Source organism: Enhydra lutris, unplaced genomic scaffold (genome assembly GCF_002288905.1).
Source record: "Enhydra lutris kenyoni isolate GAN:26980312 unplaced genomic scaffold, ASM228890v2 scaffoldscaffold29, whole genome shotgun sequence".
Taxonomy (NCBI): Eukaryota; Metazoa; Chordata; class Mammalia; order Carnivora; family Mustelidae; genus Enhydra; species Enhydra lutris.
Window position 1 is genome coordinate 22542899 of NW_019154113.1, and position 19360 is coordinate 22562258.

General features: G+C 62.3%; 1 protein-coding gene across 4 annotated transcripts; it reads right to left on the reverse strand.

Moving 5' to 3' along the window:
* Nucleotides 1-830: 830 nt before the first annotated feature.
* On the reverse strand, nucleotides 831-15851 carry LOC111152605 (calcium and integrin binding family member 2). 4 transcript variants are annotated; one of them, XM_022511125.1, is made up of 7 exons: nucleotides 15597-15611; nucleotides 11199-11233; nucleotides 9880-10089; nucleotides 5339-5450; nucleotides 3730-3877; nucleotides 1616-1811; nucleotides 831-1453 (listed from the first exon to the last, which is right to left on the reverse strand). In XM_022511125.1, exons 4-7 carry the CDS (start codon nucleotides 5405-5407, stop codon nucleotides 1432-1434), a joined length of 435 nt encoding a protein of 144 aa, XP_022366833.1. In that variant the 5' UTR covers nucleotides 5408-5450; nucleotides 9880-10089; nucleotides 11199-11233; nucleotides 15597-15611; the 3' UTR covers nucleotides 831-1431. The 4 variants fall into 4 exon arrangements, with proteins under 4 accessions (XP_022366833.1, XP_022366832.1, XP_022366835.1 ...); XM_022511124.1 differs by lacking the exon at nucleotides 9880-10089 and having other exon boundaries at nucleotides 15597-15851; XM_022511127.1 differs by lacking the exons at nucleotides 9880-10089; nucleotides 11199-11233 and having other exon boundaries at nucleotides 15597-15845.
* Nucleotides 15852-19360: the final 3509 nt, after the last annotated feature.

Here is a 19360-nt window from a genome sequence, read left to right on the forward strand (position 1 = left end):
GCAGACGGAGAAACCAAGGCCTACAGAGGGGGAGTAAGCTGCCGGAGATTCTGCTTAGCCCCTCAGCACACACCCCAAGTCTGCCTGCCCAGGGTCCGCCTGAGACACAGTCCTGTGCATTTCTGGAGCCAGTCGGGTGTGGACTGCCCATCCGTTCGACAAGGTCACCCTCCCCTGCCCTCTGGCTCCCACCAGTCCTGGCCCCAAGGGGTGGCTCTCATACCAGGAGGCCCATACAACAGCTCTGGATACAGGCACTCCTGGATCCCCATCCCCCAGGGTCCTTCCTGCTTTGTCCCACTTCCCTTGTCCCCCACGTCCCCACTGTGTAAGGGTGAGTAGCTTGTCTTCTGCTCCCCGCCCACAGCCCCCAGAGGTAGAAAACAAACTGACCGTCCCCAGAAGGAGCACTGTGGCCCCCACCCTGCCTACCCATGTCCCTCAGTGGCCTTGGCCCGCCTCACACCTGTGGGGGAATCTCCCCTTAGCCGCCTCTCCCCATGAAGAGCGAGCCCGCGAGAGCCCCTGCCTCCTGGGGCCTTCAGCAAGCAGCCCCGTGTCTGACTCGTGGTTAGCGTTCCGTCAATTCTCACCACGAGCTCTACTGTCACAGGGGAAATGGACACGGTTCTCACCTAATGTCTCCTGTGGGGCTCACCTGGGGGTTCAGGGCAATGTGTTTCCCTCTCAAAAATACAAGCACTGAAATAAACGTGAGTGCCCAAAGCAGGAAGGCAATGCTGGGCCGAGGTGACCCACTCACTGTGGGACTTTAAGGAGCAGGAGAAAGGGACCACTGAGCCCGTCTTAACGTCGGCAGAGAGAGCACAGGGACGTCAAATTGCTTTACTACCAGGAATTCACAAATGTGTGGACAGCACGCACCAGTGAGAATTCCACATCTTGGGGACATCTTGGGGGGGTGGCGCAGAACATGGGATGCCCAGGCCTTAGAGCCAGGGACAGGGACAGAGGCCTTGGCCCACTGTCCACACAGTTTCACATTGGGGGGGCCGGGGGGGCAGCCCAGCCGTGAGTTTTGGAGAAAGACTGCATAGCTCATGAAACCTTGTCCTCTTTCCCTTTTCACTTTGCCCTGGATGACCGGGACACCCTCCCAGGACTTGGGACACATCTGGAGCCCTTGCCCTGTGAGGTCTTGCTGTCCCCTCCTAGTGGGGCCACTTCTGACGTGGAGAGGATGGGGGTCTGGAGGGCTTGGGGGCCCAGATGGATGGCCTGTGGCAGGGCCCTGCTCCCCACACCCCCCTTCCCTGGTTAAGGATTTTTTTGCTGAAAGGGCTGAGGAAATGTTGGTGGGTCTAACCCCAGAGGCCACCGCCTCCATTCCGGGCAGCTCGGAGGTCGCGCTCGTGTAGACAGGGCAGCCAGAGGGTCAGCTTCAGGGCCCCTGCGCCCTCACCAGTGTTCTCAGATCCGGATGTGAAAGGTGCTAGAAAGAGAGGAAGGGCCCCTCAGCAGAAATCCCACTGTCCCCCGGCCCAGGGCACGGTCCCATAGGAGGATGTGAAGGACACAGCCAACCTCCGGGGAGGGCAGGTGGGCGGGGGCCCAGCTGTTGCCGGAATCCCTAGCCCCAGACGCCCGGCCTTACCTGAGGAAGTCGGGAGCCTTGGCAATCATGTCCTCAAAGTCCGCAAAGCCCAGCTTGCCGTCGCCGTCCAGGTCGGCCTCCTCGATGACCTTATCACACACGAGCACCACCTCGTCCTCGTCCAGCTCTGACTTGGTGAGCCGCGCCAGCGTGTGCTCCAGGTCCTCCTTACAGATGAAGTTGTCCGTGTTGAAGTCTGCGGGCGGGGGCAGGGGTGCTCAGGCCGGGGTTCCCCACAATGTCCCGCCCCCAGTGCCCAGGCCCAGGCCGAACAGCACATCCAAGGAGTTGACACTCATGACCCCGAAAGACCCTGTGATGGTCCTAGGTCCAAACCCGGCCCGAGACCCTTCCAAGTCTGAGTCTGAGGCTTGGGACACTGGGCCCTTCCGGCTCCACCCGCGGCGGGCCCTGTACTCCCGCTGGAGCAGAGGAAGTTGAGGCCCAGGAGGCCAAGCCACCGAGCCAAGGGCAGAGGGCCGCCCGGAGGGGAGTCAGGACAGGCGTGTCCGCCGCTAAGTGCCCACCCGCCGCGGCCACGTTCTCCCGACGGCACCACGTGGCCTCCTGCAGGCCCCTGCCAGGCGTGGCGGTGGTCAGGAGACTTGGGAGCCCTCAGAGGGAGGCCCAGGCTGGTCGCCGTGCACAGAGCGGGGCGCATGGCTCCAGTCTACTTGGCAGACGGCACTACCACTGCCCCAAGTACAGCCACCCGGCTCGCGGCAGTGACCCCGACACCCTGCACGCCGCGTCCAGCACGGCTCCCAGATCTCCACCCCTCCCACTCGTCTGTCCAGCAAATTCCCATTTGTCCTTAGGTTTCAGGATCAAACACCGCCTCTCGGGGGCTTTCTAGTTGCAGGGACCCCGCCACTGGCCGCACCCTGACACGAACGGCAGGGATGAGGAGTGCGGCGGCCCGTGGGAATGGCAGGGGCTCTGCCTCCTGCCACCACCCATGCAGCGGATTGGTGGGTCCAGGTCATGCATGTGTGAAGAAACAGGGTCTTGCAGAGGGCACATGACCCAAAGGGACACCCCTGGTCAGGGCTGGACCCTGAGCCCAGCCCCTAAACAGGTACCCGCACGGCCCATCTCAGGACTGGTGGGCAGGCACGGGTGGGCTTTCCCTTGGCTCCCGCAGGGGCGTCCAGAAAGCTCTGCAGAGATGAGCCGCCTGCCCGGCCGGCTGGATGCCTGTGCCCCTTTGATGGGAAGGAGCCGAGGCCCAGGAAGGGGGATGACTGTTGACAGGACTCTCCCCAACACCAAAGCCCGTGTCCCAGTTGGCCTTCCCACTCTATCCCACAGCTGGGGCAACAGAGTCTGGATCCCCCTGAATCTGTCCCCACCTGCCCCCACCTGCCCCCAGGACCCTCACTGGCAGACAGCAGCATGCCCCACGGGCGGTGCCAGGGGTCCAAGGCTAGAGCGTGGCGGGTGCAGCGGGGCGTGGTGGGGGGAGGGTGGGCCTGCGGCTGCGTGCTTTGACACACACACAGGGGGGGCTGCGTGCGCCAAGACCAGGCCTCTGAGAGCAGCACGGTGGCTACAAAAGGAAAAAGTCCGAGAGGCCGGGAGCCACAGGCTGGTCAAAGGTGCTGGGACACACAAGGTCTCTTGTAGCTCAGGCCCAGCCCCGTCCTGGAACTGGGTGTCCCCATGGGGGTACGGGCCAGCTGTGCTAAATTCTCTGCTCTGGGGCCTGGTGTGACCGTGGCCCCGGGAGCCCCGCTGCCTGGCCCAGGTGCCCTCTCCAGCCCCTGGCCTCTGGCGCACACATCCACCACCCAAAGCCCGCAGCGGCCCCAGAACCCCAGAGCAGCCCCAGAACCCCAGGCACCCCGAAGCCCACAGCGGCCCCAGAACCCCAGGTGCCCCAGAGCCCCAGGTGCCTGGTCCAAGCTCCCTGGCCGGCTCCTTGCAGCCTGACCTGCAGCCTCCCTGGGCTCACACCGCCTGGGTCTCTGCTCCCGGAGGCCTGGCACCTCCTTGCTGCTCCGTCCGTTGGGCATGCCTGCCTCCACTGTGGTGTCCACTGACAGCCCCCAGGACCCCGCATCCCCAAACACCACCCCCGCCCCCAGGACTCCCCCTGCACCCCAGGCCCCCACCGTAGATCTTAAAGGCGTAGTTAGCCTTGAGCTCCCGTGGAGCCGACTCGCACAGCACAGAGAACATGTCCACAAAGTCGTTGAAGGTGAGGTTCCCCTCGCCGTCCTCAGAAAAAGCCTCCACGATCCTTTCCTTGAAGGGGTTCTCCTGCAGGAAACAGCCACAGCAGTCGTGTGGGCACAGGGTACTGGACGGACTCCAGGGAGACCGCTAGGCCTGTGTGGCCTCGGACAAATGAACCCCCACGGCCGCCCGCACAGCTCGGCCAGTGTGTGAGGGGATGAATAAAGCGTGATGGGGGTTGGGGGGGGGTTGTATGCGGCCAGGCGCCTGGGTTCCTCGGGTCATGTTTCTCAGACGAGCATGGAGCTGGTGAGGCCAAGCTGTGCTCACCAGATACCCTCTCGTCTCAGACAGCCCTGGGCTACGCCAGGTCAGGCCAAGGTCATGGGAGGCAGAAGTGGGGCCCCCAAGGCTCGGAGAAAGAGGCGGACAAACGGCAAGACTCGGGGGGGCTAGTCAGAGCCCAGGCCACTGTCAGCCTGCTCGGGGGCCTCGCACTCAGGGAGCCACACCCCAACTCCGTCCTCTGGTCCCAGGTCTCCGGGGCTCCCTCTTCCTGGAGTCCCCACCCCAAGTGGGCTTGGCCGCCCCCACTCTGTGCCGGGCCAAGGAGACCCAGAAACCACCTGCGTGGTGGCCAGAGTGCCCCATGCCCCTGCAGTGACCTCCGGGCCGGCGCTCAGGCCATTCTCTAGGCTGGCAGGCACATGCCAGGGCCAAGCCTGGGCCTCACTGTCCCTCGGGATAGAGGTCACAACTGGAACACAGACCAGAAAGGACGCCACATGGTGCCCTGACCCTGAGTCACACATCCAGGGCCTGGCCAGGGGCTCCTGGCCACATCCCATAGCGGGATGCAGCTGTGCCCCGAACACCAGTCTCCCTTCCCCTGGCGGGCACTGGTTGCGTTACAGGCCAGGAACTCATGAAACGAAACTTTCCTGTCGAACATACATGTGGTCTAAGGTCCAGCAGCGTCCGCGGGCGAACGGAATCTCGCCCCCTCCACCCAGACCTGCTGACCCTAAGCGGCCTTCTGACAAGATCGGCAGGTCTGAGAAGGGGTGGTGGGGGGTGACCTGAGGCGAGAGGCCAAAGCCAGGAGATAGAAGAGCCATCTACAAGGGCAGACACAAGCAGGCACCTGGGGGCTCTGTCGGTTAAGCGCGGGACACGTGGACTGGGCTTGGGTCACGATCTCAGGGCTATGAGATGGAGCCCCGTGCCAGGCTCTGCGCTCAGCGTCTGCTCGTCCCTCTCCCTCTGCTCGCTCACTCCCTCTCAAGAAAATAAATAAAATCTTACAAAAGAAGAAAGCAGACGAGCTCTGCCTTGAAGAGCCGCCCGGCCATTGCACAAGGGGCAGGCCAGTGAGTGCAGCCCCCGCACCGCCCCCGCACGTGAGCCCGTGCATTCAGAGTGCAGGGGAGCGGGCAGGCACGGAGCAGGCGAGCTCCGGAGGGCAGAGCGGCCTCAGCCGGGGTCTGGGGGTGTGTGCTGCCTGCGTCCCGGGCCCCCTCCCAGCGGCAGCAGCCTGGCTCGTACCCGGAGCTCCGGCATCTGGATGATGAGGCTCATGGGCACGTGGACAACCGGGCTCTTCCTGTAGTCCATGGGGACGAGGTTGGGGGCCAGCTCGTAGAACCGTGCGTGGAGCCTGCAAGGGAGGCAGAGGGAGGAGCTGGAGGGGTGCACCCTGGAGCCCCCGGTGGCTGGTGCTGCCCACCCCGTACCCCAGTCTTGTGCATGACACACTCCCCCACCCCGGCCCTTGCTCTGCCCGCAGGGCTGGGACCTGTGAGGGAGGCCGCTTCTGCCCAGACCCCAGTGCCAATAACCAGGTCGTGTCCTGGCCCCTTGCACCGTCCCCCGCAGGCTGGGCCCCACTTGCGGGGTCCACAACCAGACCTTTGTGTTCCCCTTTGGGCTCCCATAAGGGCCTTCTGTGTGCTAGGCACGTCCCCTCATTTAATTCTCCCCTCGGCCATGCAGGTACACTGCAGGCCCAGCTCACAGCTCAGCAAACCGAGGCCTGAGGAGGTTAGAAGCCATCTGTCTAGGACCCCCCAACTACAACTCTCAGGGTCCATGGCGGGAACAAAGACCAGGAGCTCTTCACAGTTCTGCCCCCGCCCCAAAGCTGCCAAGGCCTGGCCTGTAGGCTGCCCCAGCTCAAGCCAGGCTGCGAGGCCTGGTCTCGGAAGAGCTGCCAGCCTCCCCCACCCCCACCCACGTCCACAGAAGCCCCTGTGGACCCTGGGTCGTGTGGGACCTCCTCGCCCCTCCCTGGGCGGCCTAGCACTCAGGTGGAGGCCCTTCCCTGGCTCTTCGGGCCTCTTCTGCCCTGTGTTTCTGTGTCTACGCCCCTAACGTCGCAGACAATAGCCCCCAACTCCCAGGCCCAGACAAGTACAACTTATGGGGGACAAGTGTCGGGGCACTGAGCAGGGACTGAGGCAGGTCCCTTGCCCAAGGTGAGGCCCAGGACTGTTGGGAGTGGCATCAAAGTGGCCCCAGAGCTCCTGGCCACACCTGCCCTGCTCCCCCACAGCCAGGACTGCTTGCAAGTGGTGGGCCCTGCGGCAGGCCTGTGAGCACAGCCACCCAGACCTCTCCAGCAGAGCGCGGAAGTGTGCGGCTGCCTCCCCCAGGTGACGACAGCTCTGTCTAGCAAGTGCTCACTCCGTGCCCTGCGGCGGGTCAGTGCCCCGTGTGGACGACTCAATGTCACTCTCACACCACCCCAAGACGCAGGTGTCACCCTCTCCATAGTTTCTGGGGAGGAAACTGAGGCTTCGAGGGTTAAGTGCCCACCCAGCACACCAGCCAGTGAGTGGTGGGGCCCAGACTCGAACCCAAGGCCCTCTGGGTTCCAACCACTGGGTTCCTCCCAGCCCATCGGCACCTGGCTCAGAGTCCGCGCAGGGCATGGGCAGAGCAAAGTGCCACGAGCCTGCCCTGCCGGCCACAGGTTCCCGTAAACATCCTGAAATCACAACGAAGCTCTGTGGCTTAGGGACACAGCCCCGGAGGGAAACAAGCTGAGGCCCATCCCCTGGCTGGGTGTGCGCGAGCAGACAGCGGGGTGACCGGACCAAGTCGGACTCCCCACCGGGCGCACTCAAGGGCTTTCTTTGCTCTTGCTTTCGGAATTACTGTCCCCAAACATGGAGCCAGGACTTCCATACCCCAATTTAGGCAGCTGGGGTGGAGTACTCGACAGTGTGTTCAACTTCCAACTGTCACATTATGCCCCGCCCCCCGGCCCTTGACCCTTGACATGCTGGGTCTGATGCTGCGTCCTCCTGGGCATCACCTGACCCTTCCAAGGTCACATGGGGTCAAGTCAGGTGGTGGCTGGAGCCCGCACCTCGCTGGCTGGTGGTCTGACCCCGGGGTGAGTCAACTTCCCTAACAGAAAATGGGAACTGTCCTACTGTCCTCACATGTGGGGCTCAAAAAGGATGGCGCTACAGAAGCCAGCGGGCCCTCAGCTGCCCCCCACCAGGGGGAACTGGGGAGAGGGGTGCAGGGCTGGCAGGGTGGCATGTCCCCTTGTGGGGGGGGGGAGGCCAACTTCCACCCTGACTCTAGGACAAATGGCCATTTCTCTTTTTCTTTTTAGGAAAACTTGAAGAGAACTGGGAAGGCTGAATCACTGTGGGAGAAACTCGGAACAAGGAAATGCATCCCTGCTACCCCATCCCAATGTAGGGCCTGCTGAGCTCCTGGAGGCTTCGGCACGACGGATCCCTGCCCCGTGGGGTGTGCTTCAGCGTGCAGGGCAAACAGGAAGAGCCTCCCCACTTATCTCAGAAAGTTAGCAAGAACCCTGTCCTCTGAACCCCAAGGGCGGCATCCAGGACGGGCCGACAGCATGCACACACAGGTGCTAGAATCTTACAAGAGGCGCCTACATCAAGTCCAACGGAGTTGGAAGCTTCAAGCACTCGGACCACGGAGGATTCCTGCCAGGAATGCATGGGTGTCCGAAAATCTGGGACCCCACGTCATAGCAATAGGTTAAAAAACATTTTTATTAACTTGGCAGCTGCATTTACGACTGGATGGTTGTAAGAACACGGGAAAGACCCCCAGACGTACGCATGCCGTGTTCACACTGACGGTGCCTGCACGATGGAGGCACACGGGAACGAGAAGATGGGGCGGGCTGCCACTTCCTACCAAACCCACTGCCCTACGGCTTTAAGTTGTAGAGCGTTTATCAACACAGGTATTTATGAAGTATTAATTTTTATCAATGATAAAGCTTCCTATGCTTAGTAAAACAGAAATCAAGGGTTGCTTCACACCAGTGCCCAGCCCCATACTTGAACAGTGACCTAGCAGAGACCCCAGGAGTGTGGGACCTCACTGTCACCATCATCATGCAGCATCCGCCTGAGGGCACTGGGCTCCGCGACCAGTCAGGGAAATAAGTGGAGTATGGAAGTACTGGAAAGGAAGAGGCAAATTATTTGCCAAAACCAAAAATCGTCAGTTTCAAAGCTACCAATGAGAAATGGCTCAGCAGCCATCCAGCGCCAAATAGTTTTCTATGTTCCGTCATCTGCCTGTTCAAAAATTAGATATAAAAGACCTCATTCACAATTAGGGGAAAAAACCCCACCAAAACAACGAAGTATGAAATAAACTCAAAGTGTGTAAAAAGATAGGAAACGTTCAAGGGCGCCTGGGAGGCTCAGTGGGTTAAAGCCTCTGCCTTCGGCTCGGGTCATGATCCCAGGGTCCTGGATCGAGCCCCGCATCAGGCTCTCTGCTCCGCGGGGAGCCTGCTTCCTCCTCTCTCTCTGCCTGCCGCTCTGCCTACTTGTGATCGCTGTCTGTTAAATAAATAAATAAAATCTTAAGAAAAAAAATTAAAAAAAAAAAAAAAAAAAAAAGATAGAAAACATTCAGGTGGTGGGGTAAGTGCCGCTTTCCCACACAGCGACCACAACCTTAACCGGTCTGCAACAGGGTCATGCAAGAGTGCGCCGACCGGACTCAGAAGTCCGCCGGGCAGGATGAAGGCAGGAGAGTGGGCGCGGGCCTGGAGCAGAGGCCTCTGCGGCTGTCTGCCCCCCGTGTGTGAAGACAGCTGGCAGGAACAGCAGGTCACCCGGGGGCGCAGACGGCGCCCGTCTACAGAAGGGCGGTCCACAACAGATGGCACTGGAAAGCACCGGGAGGGATGGATTCTTCTGGAAGTTGTGGACTGGCCGGCGGTCCACATTTGGGGCTAGCTCGCCGGGAACAGTAAGTAAATTAAGACAATACCCAAACCATAGCTGCTAAACATACAAATTAGAACATGGCCTGAAGAGCCTGGATCCACGGCAAGGCAACGAGTGACGACAGACCCAAAGAAAGGGAAGAGTCCCAGGTGGGCAGCTCAGGGGTGGTGCGGAGATGCAGGCCATGGCCTTGACTTCTGGACCTCCCAGGAGCAGGAGGCCGTCGGGGCCGGAGCCAGAGGGCCGTCGGGGTGGCAAGTCTACTAGACAGACGCCAGTGACAGGCGCCATGATTTACAGGGCTTGTGGCCCGAGTGGGGCCATCAGTGCATGACTGAGACTGGGGGGGGGGTCTCCTCTGGCAGGCATAGTGGGGCCTTGGTACGTCCTGCCAGCCTGGGCTGGGGCCCAGCAAAGGCACCAAAACTGGGACGGAGCTATCTGCACAGTGATCTCCACAGTGCTCCCTAGCAGGCCCCGGGGGGTTCTGCGCCCGTGCTGTCTGGGCCATCTTCCTGCTGGCAAGACCACCCCGCAGAAGCTCTGGCCCCTCGGGTCCCCAGGGGGTTGAGACCACTGTGGGAAAGCTGGATGAACCAGAGCAAGCAGTCAGGACCAGGGAGGGCACCCAGCTGCCAGGGGTGGGGGGTGGGGTCCTTTTCCTGTCTGGACCCCAGGCCTTGCTGGTGACTAACATGTGCCCAACAAGAGCAGGGGGACCTGGGTCCTGGCCGACTGCAGCCTCGCAGGGGCCCGACCACCCGAGCCATGGAGCCCCCAGAGGCCCCAGGACACTGAAAGGGCAGTGGCAGGGGTGGGGCAGCAGGGGGCGCTCATGGAGCAGCTGACCGTGGCGCTGGGTGTGAAGGGTGCGCAGGACCGTGGTGAGCAGAGAACGTGGAGAAGCAGCGGCCAGTGGTGGGGACAAGTGCCTGCTGCTGGAGCAGAGATGGCCACGGGCCTCAGACGCCGAGCGGCTGCATGTGAACGCCGCGGATGTGGGTCCCCCCGCAGAGAACAGATGTGGCCAGGCTTCCACGAGGGTCCGGGCTGAGAGCTCTGAAAGGGAAGTGCCCCCGGTGACGGCTGTGGTCATGGCTCCGAGTGCCGTCCTGTGCAGACGGGGACCTCACCCCACACATCACTCAGGCCACAGACCAAATCCCATGTTCTGAACACCATGCCCTGCTGCTCCTGTCAGCCCGCAGAGAGGCACGCCCTGCGGTCCCCACTTTACGGGAGGGACGGAGACTCGGTGAGGCTCACGGCTTGCCCAAGGCCACAGAGCCAGCAGGCGGGAGCAGCCCCGGTCTGCTGATGCCACAGCCTGGGGCCTGTGTCCCCCACCCCGCCTCTCCAAGGTGGTGGATGTGGGTGTCCCTGTCTAGCCAGAGGACAGGCTGGAAGAGCAGCCTGGGCAGAGGAGAAAGGACACTGCCTGTCTGAGCACAGTGGTCAGGACAGTGACAAAGCACAGCTCGCTGTTCCAGGCTCTACACCAGCCTGCCCATCGACGCCCAGGGAAAGCAGCCCTGCCACCCTGCCGGCTTTTAATGCCGCCTGGAAGCTGCTGTCTGGCCTTGGGGCTCTCAGCTGCCAAACCCTTCATCTCTCCCATCAAAGCCCAAAGAAAGGGAAGAGCCCTGGGAGGGCAGCTCAGGGGTGGTGCGGGGATGCAGGCCATGGCCTTGACTTCTGGACCTCCCAGGAGCAGGAGGCCGTCAGAGCCGGAGCCAGAGGGCCGTCGGGGCCGGAGCCAGAGGGCCGACGGGGCGGCAAGTCTACTAGACAGATGCCAGGCCACGGGGACAGAGCAAGGGGCCTGCGGGAGGAGGCCGGGTCTTCAGTGCCTGTCTCTGTGACTCTGGCCAACAGCTGAGCCGCACCTGCAAAGTGGCGAGAAAAGCGTTCTCCTCTTACAAGGTCACAGTGAGGATTAAGTGAAAGAGCCTGGAACCACCCACCAGGGCGCCTGGTGTGTAGGACCAGAGCGGCAGAGAGGCTCGCTTCCCAGAAGGGGTGTGGGTGCAGACGGGGCAAGCTCCCAAGTTCACCGCAGCCTGAGTTCACGACGCTCCTCCTCAGGTCCAGCTAACACAGCCAGCCCACGGGAGGGCCCCAGCCCTGCCCCCGTCCCCGCGCCGGGGGCGAACGGAAGCCGCACTTACTTGAGGATGTCCTTCTTATTGAAGAAGGTGCAGTCCTGCAAAGGGAAAACACACACACAGTCCCTTGCAAGTCCCAGGTTCTTTTCTCCCTCGGGATCTCACGGACTCATACCGCTCCTCCCCACCTGCCCCGCCCCTGGCCAAGAGCCGCTGCTTCCCGAAGCTTCTGTCCTGGCCGGGGGAACTGTGTACATGGTGTTGAGGAGCATTCATGGGCAGATGGAAAGGTCACCAAGGTGCAGACTGCCCAGCTGGACAGCAAGGAGAGGGGCTGGGAGACAAGCTCTGAGCAAGGGCCAGAGGGCCACAGCTGCAGCGGCACGCCATCCTTAGCCTTAGCGCAGAGAGGGGAGTCCGAGGGCCACAGGCTAGGGAAACCCCAGCATCTCCCTGACCTCTGAAGCCACCAGAAGAGCTGAGGTCACACAGGGAGGCTGGGGTGTGGGGCAGTTCGGGCGAGGAGGCAGGCGGGCAGGGAGGGGCTGGTGGCACCTGGGCAGAATCAAGGGCGGAGGCCCCCAGGGACCCTCAGACAGGTGTTTCTCAGGGTGGGGGTAGCACACGGGTCCTAAGGTCTCCTGGTCATAAACTCTGCTCAGCCATCCCCCCCTTGCTCTGGCTGTCCTGCCCCGTGACGCGGTCGGTTACCAGGCCAGGCCACGGTGGGAAGTACAGTGGCGCAGAGATCCCAGCAGCAGAAGGCTCCTGTGCTCACCCCTGCGGTCCGGACCCTCTGCCCTTGCCCGCTGTTGCCCATGGGGGCAGGCGGCCCCTGAGGCTCTGTAGAGCCCGGACACCCCGAGGCAGTAGGTTGTGCAGAGCGGGCCGACGAGGGGCTCGTGGCTGCTGCCCCGGATGGGACCTGAAAGCACCGGAGCAGCTGGACCGCACACTGAGGACAGTCCCACTGGGCACCTCTGGGAGAGCTGAGGAGGGGGAGCGGGCGGGCATCTCCAGGCCACACGTAGTCAGTCTGTCCTTCTGAGCCACACGCTGCTACCCAAGAGTTGGACTAAGAGCCCTCATGCTGTGCTGGCCTTCTAGGAGCTTCTCCTGGAGGGCTAGGCTTTGCTGTAGGCCCTAGCTCGTCTGTCTGCCCCCCACCCCAACAAGCATACAGAGGGAACGCCCTGTCCTGCAGGCCCCAGACACAGGCGGTGACTGTGTGGACAGATTTCCTCAAGCCCCCAGATCTCAGGAGCAGGTCCCAAAGGCCGCCCAGCTGAGTCGTCCAGGTACAGACCCCCGTCAGCCCCAGGGCTGGCTCTGCAGCCTGAAGGTGCCCAGTGAGAAGGGCCAAGGCTCTCCCAACCAGCCTGGTGGGCGTGTCAACATCACCACCCACGGGGAGACGCCCTGGCTTCTGGTCTCTGTGCCCTGGCCTAGCCTCTCTTCCTCTCCTCGCTCCTCCGCCCTGGGCTGAAGAGTATGTGGGTCCTGACCCAGGGCCCTACAGGCAAAGATGCAAAAGTTTCTCACATGATCCTGGTCCCTTATCAAACCACTTACATCTGTCCCCCTCAATGGTCCTCAAGGTATGGTGCCTGGACGGGCAGCACCCGCCTCTCAGGCTCCACTCCAGACCTACTGAGTCACAAACTCGATGGGGGGGAGAGGAATCTGCATTTTTAGATCCTCCAGCTTCAGTGGTGCTGATGCCTGCTAACTCCAGGGCCTCAGCTCTAGAGCAGAGTCAGCTGGGGAGCTGTTTAACCTCCTGTGCCCTCTCCCAGCAGCCCCGCCCTGGCCCCACCACTAGCTCTAGCCCCAGCAGCAGCCCCAGCAGCACCAAGGAACAGAACATTAAAGCAGAATCCCCAGGGCTAGAGCCAGGCATCCGTTTCAAAGCTACTCTGATGCCTGCGTGCACATCCCAGGCTGAGAGCCACACCTCGACCGGGCCTGGTCCGTGGGGCTCCAATTATCCAATTCTGTTCAGTCCTCACCACTAGCCGATGGGGGGCCGGGGGGAGAGGCATTACCTCCCCATTCTATAGATGGGAAGACTGAGGTTCTGGGAAGTTGATGATGTGCTCTCAGCTGTACACGCAGCCCAGAAGGGCTGACTGCAGCTCGGGCCTCTGTGCTTCCCGACCGTGGCCTGCTGCTGGAGGGTCCACCCGGGACCACTGCTGTGCGTGCTGATGCCCTGCGCACCACAGATGCTGGATATGTGCGGACGGGATGAGGAACCAGGCCTCTGCACGTAGCCCTCCCGCTGGCTGCAGAAGGTGTCCGTGAAGACGCGGACCCTGCCTCCCCTAACCGCGCCCGCCTCTGAGCACCAGCACGGCTGCTGTGAAGCCGCACACCCCGACCGTCTGCTGCTGCTCCTGCCGACTTATCTGCCGGAAGCCTGTGGCAGGAAGCAGTCCCCAGGGCTGAATGTGGCAGGAACCTTCCCCAGGGCTGAATGTGGCAGGAACCTTCAAAGCTTCTCAGGGTTCTGAGTAGGCTGGTGGTGTCGCAAAGGAAAGGTTTTGTAGCCACATTCAAGTTCTGGTCTTGCTTTGGATCCTTAGGCGGAGCCAGAGGCGGGTTCCCAGGAGAGTTACAGGACGTGCTCAGGGCCGAAATTGGGGCCAGCTGAGTGCAAGTAGAGAGCCAGGGCGGAGCGGCAGTGCTGGGCTCTGGGGGGCGCAGGGAGCCCTGCTTTGGTGAGGGAGAGGCCTGGGGGAGGGATCGATTGATCAGGAAGGCAGAGAAGTCTGGAGAGAAACCTGAACTTGGGCATCACTGGCACCTGCAGAGGGGGAGGGCGAAGGTGGAAAAGGCTGTAACTGGGGCCCTGGCCGGCGAGGGGCTGCTGGACAGCTGAGGGAGAGGGCTGGGGCTCTCAGGTTTCTGCAGATGGAGAGGGGCGGGTGGGTGGCTGTAACTGGGGCCCTGACTGGCTGGACAGCCGAGGGAGGGGGCTGGGGGCTCTCAGGTCCCCCCGGCTCTCATTTCTCCCAGCCTGCCTGGCTGTGACGGGATCACAACCCAGCCCTGGGCCTGGCTCAGAAGCGTAACCCAATACCTGCCGGTCTGCGCGGAAACCCAGGATCCCAGCCACACCGGGCCACTCTTCACTCCTGGGCACAGTGTACCTACTAATCGCCGGTGACCACGTGGCCCCCTGCCCCTGGAATGCCCCCTGCACAAGTGAGGCACTCGCTGAATCCTGCAAAGCGAAAGCCCCTCTTCCCCGGTGTTCCGCCACCACCAGGGCCCTCCCCAGGAGCTGGCCGCATTCAGGGCCTCTCGGGAGGCTGGGCAGCCTGAAAGACCAAGAGCACACACAGTCCGTGCCCCCAAACAAATGCAGAGAGCCGTGGGCTAGAGCCCTGACTGGTGCCTCAGCCTCTGTTTACTCTTCTGTGAAACGGGGCTGAAAAGCACCCGCTGTGAGGGACCCATTCCAGTGCCCGGTACCAGCAGCTGGGCCATGACTGCGGCTCCCTGCGCTTGCTCAGGGCCTCACGTGCAGCCGACAACCGTCACTGACCGTCGGGGCCTTTGTTTTCCCTCCGCCCACATCACAGGGCTCCCAGGTCCAGCCCACCACCAAACTAACTGCTGGGGAAGGCGGCAGCGGCCTCATGGCTCCCACAGCACAACCAGGGCCCCCTGCCCGGGGGGGGGGGGTAAGAGGCACTGCCTTGGGCCTTGGAGGAGGAAGAACTCGGGCAAAGGGAGGGAGAAAGAGCTGGCGTGTCACTCTGCTGTGCAGAGTCGGGGGTGGCTGAAGTGGGCAGAGCAGGGAAGGGGCCTGGGAGCTGGCCAGGGCCCCCACGGCTCAGGGCTGGGCCTTCCTCCGGAACCCCATTCTGCGCCCGCGTCCTGCGCCCCCGGTGGGAGGGCTCTGGACACCTGGTCTGGACAGTTCCGTGAGTCTGTAGGCAGGAGGTCCTGGAAGGGTCTTAGGGGTGGCTGCTGGGGGCTGGGGACCACGAGATGTGGACTGGTACCGGCCCGCCTTCCTGCAGCAACTACCTCCACGCTGGACCAGCGGGAAGGACCCCTACGGATAAACAAGACGCCCCCAACTCAGAACTGCATTCGCGGGCAGCTGCACCTCACTCCCGACCCGGACAGGACCCCACTCTCCTGGGCTGCTTCCTGGGATGGGGACCCTCCCTCCAGCCCGCGTTTGATGACCCGCCAGCTCCATGCCAAGGTGGGCGCCGGGCAGGCGGCTGGGGCAGGGGTCGCGCCAGGCTGGGGCCCAGAGCAAGGCGGCTGAAGGCGGGCGAGCGCGCCGGCGAGCATCCCCCCACGGGAAAGCGCTCTCAACGCGAGGGTGGGGAAACTGAGGCTCGAGGTCACGGCCCAAGGTCACGCTTGGAGCTGAAGCAGGGGCAGGGTCTCCAGCCCGCACGCGGCGCGGAGAGCAGAGGAGGGCAGGCGCCGGCTCACCTGGTAGTTGTCCAGCTGCTCCTCCGTGAAGATGGTCTGCTTGTTCCCCATGGCGGCCGCCGCACCGTCGCCCGGGCGCCGGAGCCCGAGTTCGCGGCCACCGCGACCCTCCCCGCAGCCCCGCAGCCCCGCGGCCAGCCGGAGGCGGGAGCGCGAGTGCGAGCAGCGCCGAGGGGGCCGGGCGACTCCGCCCCGTCTTGCGGCCGCCGCGCCCACCCCGTCTGGGGCCGCCTCCTCCGGCCGCGGGAGACGCTCTCCGGCCTCTTCCCGCCTCCGGCCGGGCGTGGCCAGGACTTCCGGCCGGGCGTGGCCGGGACTTCCGGCCAGGTGGGGCCGAGACTTCCGGCAAGGCGGGGGGACTTCCGGCCGAGGGAGGCATGACCACCGGCTGGGCGGGGTCAAGGTTTGTGGTGGGCGGGGACGAGACTTCCGGCCAGGAGGGGCCTGGACCACTAGCGGGGCGGGGCCAGGACATCCGACTGGGCGGGGCCGGGCCCGCCCTCCCGGCGAGACGTGGGACTGGAGGCCGCGGGGACCCGGATGTCGGGCCGGGCGGGGCCAAGGCTAAAGACGGGCGGGGCCGGGGCGCCGGGCCGCGGAAGACTCCGTGACGCGGGGATGCGGTGCGGTGGGCCTGGCGCCCATTTACCGGGGCTGGGCGCGCCCGCGAGGCGAGCCCTGCCCTGGGTACTCGCATCCCAGCCTCGCGGCGCGGGGCGGGCCCTCGGGCCCTCGGGGGGTCGGTGAGCCGGAGGCCCGCGCGGCCCGGGGCCACTGCCCGGGCGTGGCCTCTCCGGCCCTCCGGTCTCTTACGCAGGCGGGCAGGGTCCGCTGGTCTGTCTTTGCAGCCCCGGGTGCCCACGTGGGACCGCGGAGGATTTACCGTGTCCGGAGAAGTGGGGCAAAGGCCGGGAAGCTTTCTGGGACGTTTAGCAAATGCCAAAGACCTTAGGCAACAGACTCCCCGCTGAGTCCTTTCAGGGCTCCGGCCCATACCTGTTACTGCTGACCCCAGGGCAGCTGGTGCTGCCGGCGTCACCTGCGGCGCACAGGCGGGGACACGCGCTGAGAGCCCTTCAGTCACTCGCCCGGGCCCCCTCGCCCTGGCCCCACGGCTGGGCGGTAGCAGGACCTGGGCTTGACGCGGGTGCTGACTCGGCCGCTGTTCCGCACCTGGACTTCATGAGCTCAGGACGTTTTGCTTTAAAATAGGTGGTTTGTTCCTTTAACCGCTTGGGAGGCTCCACTCCCAGGGTTGTTCTTTTTTCTTTTTTTTAATTTTATTTATGTATTTGACAGACAGAGATCACAAGTAGGCAGAGAGAGAGAGAGAGAGAGAGGAGGAAGCAGGCTCCCCGCCCAGCAGAGAGCCCGATGTGGGGCTCGATCCCAGGACCCTGAGATCATGACCTGAGCGGAAGGCAGAGGCTTAACCCACTGAGCCACCCAGGCGCCCCTAGGGTTTCTGGTTTAATAGGTCTGGGGCGACCCATAATGTGAGGGTCTAACAAGGTCCCAAGTGATGCTAGTGCTGCTGGCTCCGGACCCCACTTTGAGAATCACTGCTGGAGGTTAGGGGTTCCGATGGGAACAGGGGTCCCTCCCTCTTGGACAGATCATCCCTGGTGTTTTTATGTTTTCCTTTTCTGCAGGAGGTTCCTGTTGGAGTTTCTCAACATTTCGCCACTTTCAGATGAGAACAGCAGCCGTCAGCAAAGCGGACGAGCCGCCCTGTTCAAATCCCAAGAGTCACCAGAGGAATAATCTGTGGCTTTGAGATGGGTGGGAGGACTTCAGAAGCCCAGGGGATTGCTGACCAGTCTTCACCTGTAGTGGGCCGGTGTGAGGGGGGCCCTGGCTGTAGGAAAGGCAATGGGGTATGTGAGCAGCGGTTCAGAGAATGTGGTATTGTAGAGCCGAGAGCCCGTGTGAGAGTCTCCCCCGCGTCAGAGCCGGGGAGACCGCAGCTCTCTCAGAGCAATCGCCGGTGTGGTTTTTCTCCTTGCTCTCGCGTTACACACTGCCCTGCAGCGGCCAGAGTCCTGTCTTTACATTCTGCTCCTACCCTGCGTTCCAGGTAGAGGGGCGAGCACCTCGGCACGGAGGCCTGTGTGTTTAGTTCTGGGATTCTGACCTCGGGAGATCAACAGAAGCAACCCCCTCCCCGCCCCAGGAAAAATTCCCTTCAAACCCTTGTGATCTCTATCCCGCTGCCCTAGAGGAGGCCCTCCCTCCTGAATTCTCCCCATAGTGCCTTGAGGAGGGGCCAGTGACATCCCGGGTTACAGTCACAGGACCCTGGGCTGGAGAGGCACAGTGACCTGCCCGATGCCACCCAGCTAGGAAGGGGTAACAGGAAGCTCTCACCTCATGCTGGGGTTCCAAGCCAAGTGCTTCCACCGCTCCCGTGTGTGTGTGTGTGTGTGTGTGTGTGTGTGTGTGTTTGAAGGGAGGGTGGAGAGAGGGGGACGTAAGAAACATTGGTCACCTACTCTGTGCTGGACGCTGTACATTTGCTGACTATGACTCCATGGACGCCTCCCAAGTCTGCAGAGTTGGCATTATTACCCGTTTCATGTCTCTGAGAAGAGTGGCCAACGGTCACTCTGCTGGTAGTGGCTAGATTTAAATCTTGATCCCACTAAGATGGGAACACGAGGTTTCCACTCCTTAAAGCAGGCCAGCTCCTCATCTCCCGCAGTCTCGTAAACGGTTCCGCACGGGAGGGTGGTGCCGAGAGGTCGTCGAGGAGCCCACCGGAGCGCCGGGCACTCTGCAAGCACTCATCAAACTCGACCTTTCTCGTTTCTGACTCACTCCATGAAGTTTGTTTTAAAATTTGGAAGGAAAACAGGAGGCAGCAATGGTACGAAGCCGAAGCAGTGTTTGATAGGAGGTAAAGGGTCTGAGTGGCCGCAACGAAACGTTCATCTCGTCCCTTCTTTCCCGTCCTTCCTCCTCGACCAGGTGTGACTCTTTGCAATGAAATGTCCTTCCTCTGCAAGCAGTTGCTCTAAGACTTAGGGTCTGAGGGGATCTTAATGGTGGAGATGGAGTGTCCTGAGCCCGAGGCTGGTCGGGACATCTTCTAAAGTGAAGATGTTCCTTGTAGACCGGTCCTTCGTCCTTCGCTGTCCCATCTCTAGTCACTGTTAGCAGCTTCAGGGTCCCTCCGGGGATGCCCTGCCTTCTCTGACTCTTCTCTACCTCACGGGCTATCCGAACCTCATTCCTTCCCGAAGTCTTGTCGCAGGGCACTGGTCATCTTGGCCTCTCCCCGAAGAGCTGTGTGTCATCTGTGAGCAGCTACTGGGTCCACCTCAATCCCTCACACGTGCCCTGCAACTGCCCATTACCTCTCCATCCCGAGCACTGGACAGTCTGTCTGCTCACTTCTCGTCATCTCCAGCGTTTGACACACACATCTTTGTACTTGTGGGTGAAGGAATACGGTCTGGGGCTGTATTTCCCTTCCAACGCTAGGGCTCAGGAGGGCAACACCACATCCTATGGGGCTCTATCCCCAGGGTCTGGGGCAAGGTCTTAGTGAACACTGAATCCACATTCTTTAAAAGAATCCATTTCCTGGAGTCGTTCACACATTCAGTCAAGTCACTGCTCCTGGAGGGTCCAGTGACCAAGGCCTTCGGTACAGAGCAAGCAAGATGAGCTCGCTTTCTCCATGCATGGCCCCTGTGGTCCTGCTCCGGACCCTCTGCCAGAAGCCATTCTGGATGTGGACTATTCCTGGGTGGCCTAGAATG

Bases quoted from the DNA above. Each gene is read 5' to 3' on its own strand.
- LOC111152605 (XM_022511124.1), bottom strand. From the start codon at position 15,647: ATGGGGAACAAGCAGACCATCTTCACGGAGGAGCAGCTGGACAACTAC. The intron at 5,451-11,198 runs GTAAGTGCGGCT...CCTCCCTTGCAG, and splicing joins AATAAGAAGGACATCCTCAA to GCTCCACGCACGGTTCTACG. The intron at 3,878-5,338 runs GTACGAGCCAGG...TGTTTCCTGCAG, and splicing joins TCCAGATGCCGGAGCTCCGG to GAGAACCCCTTCAAGGAAAG.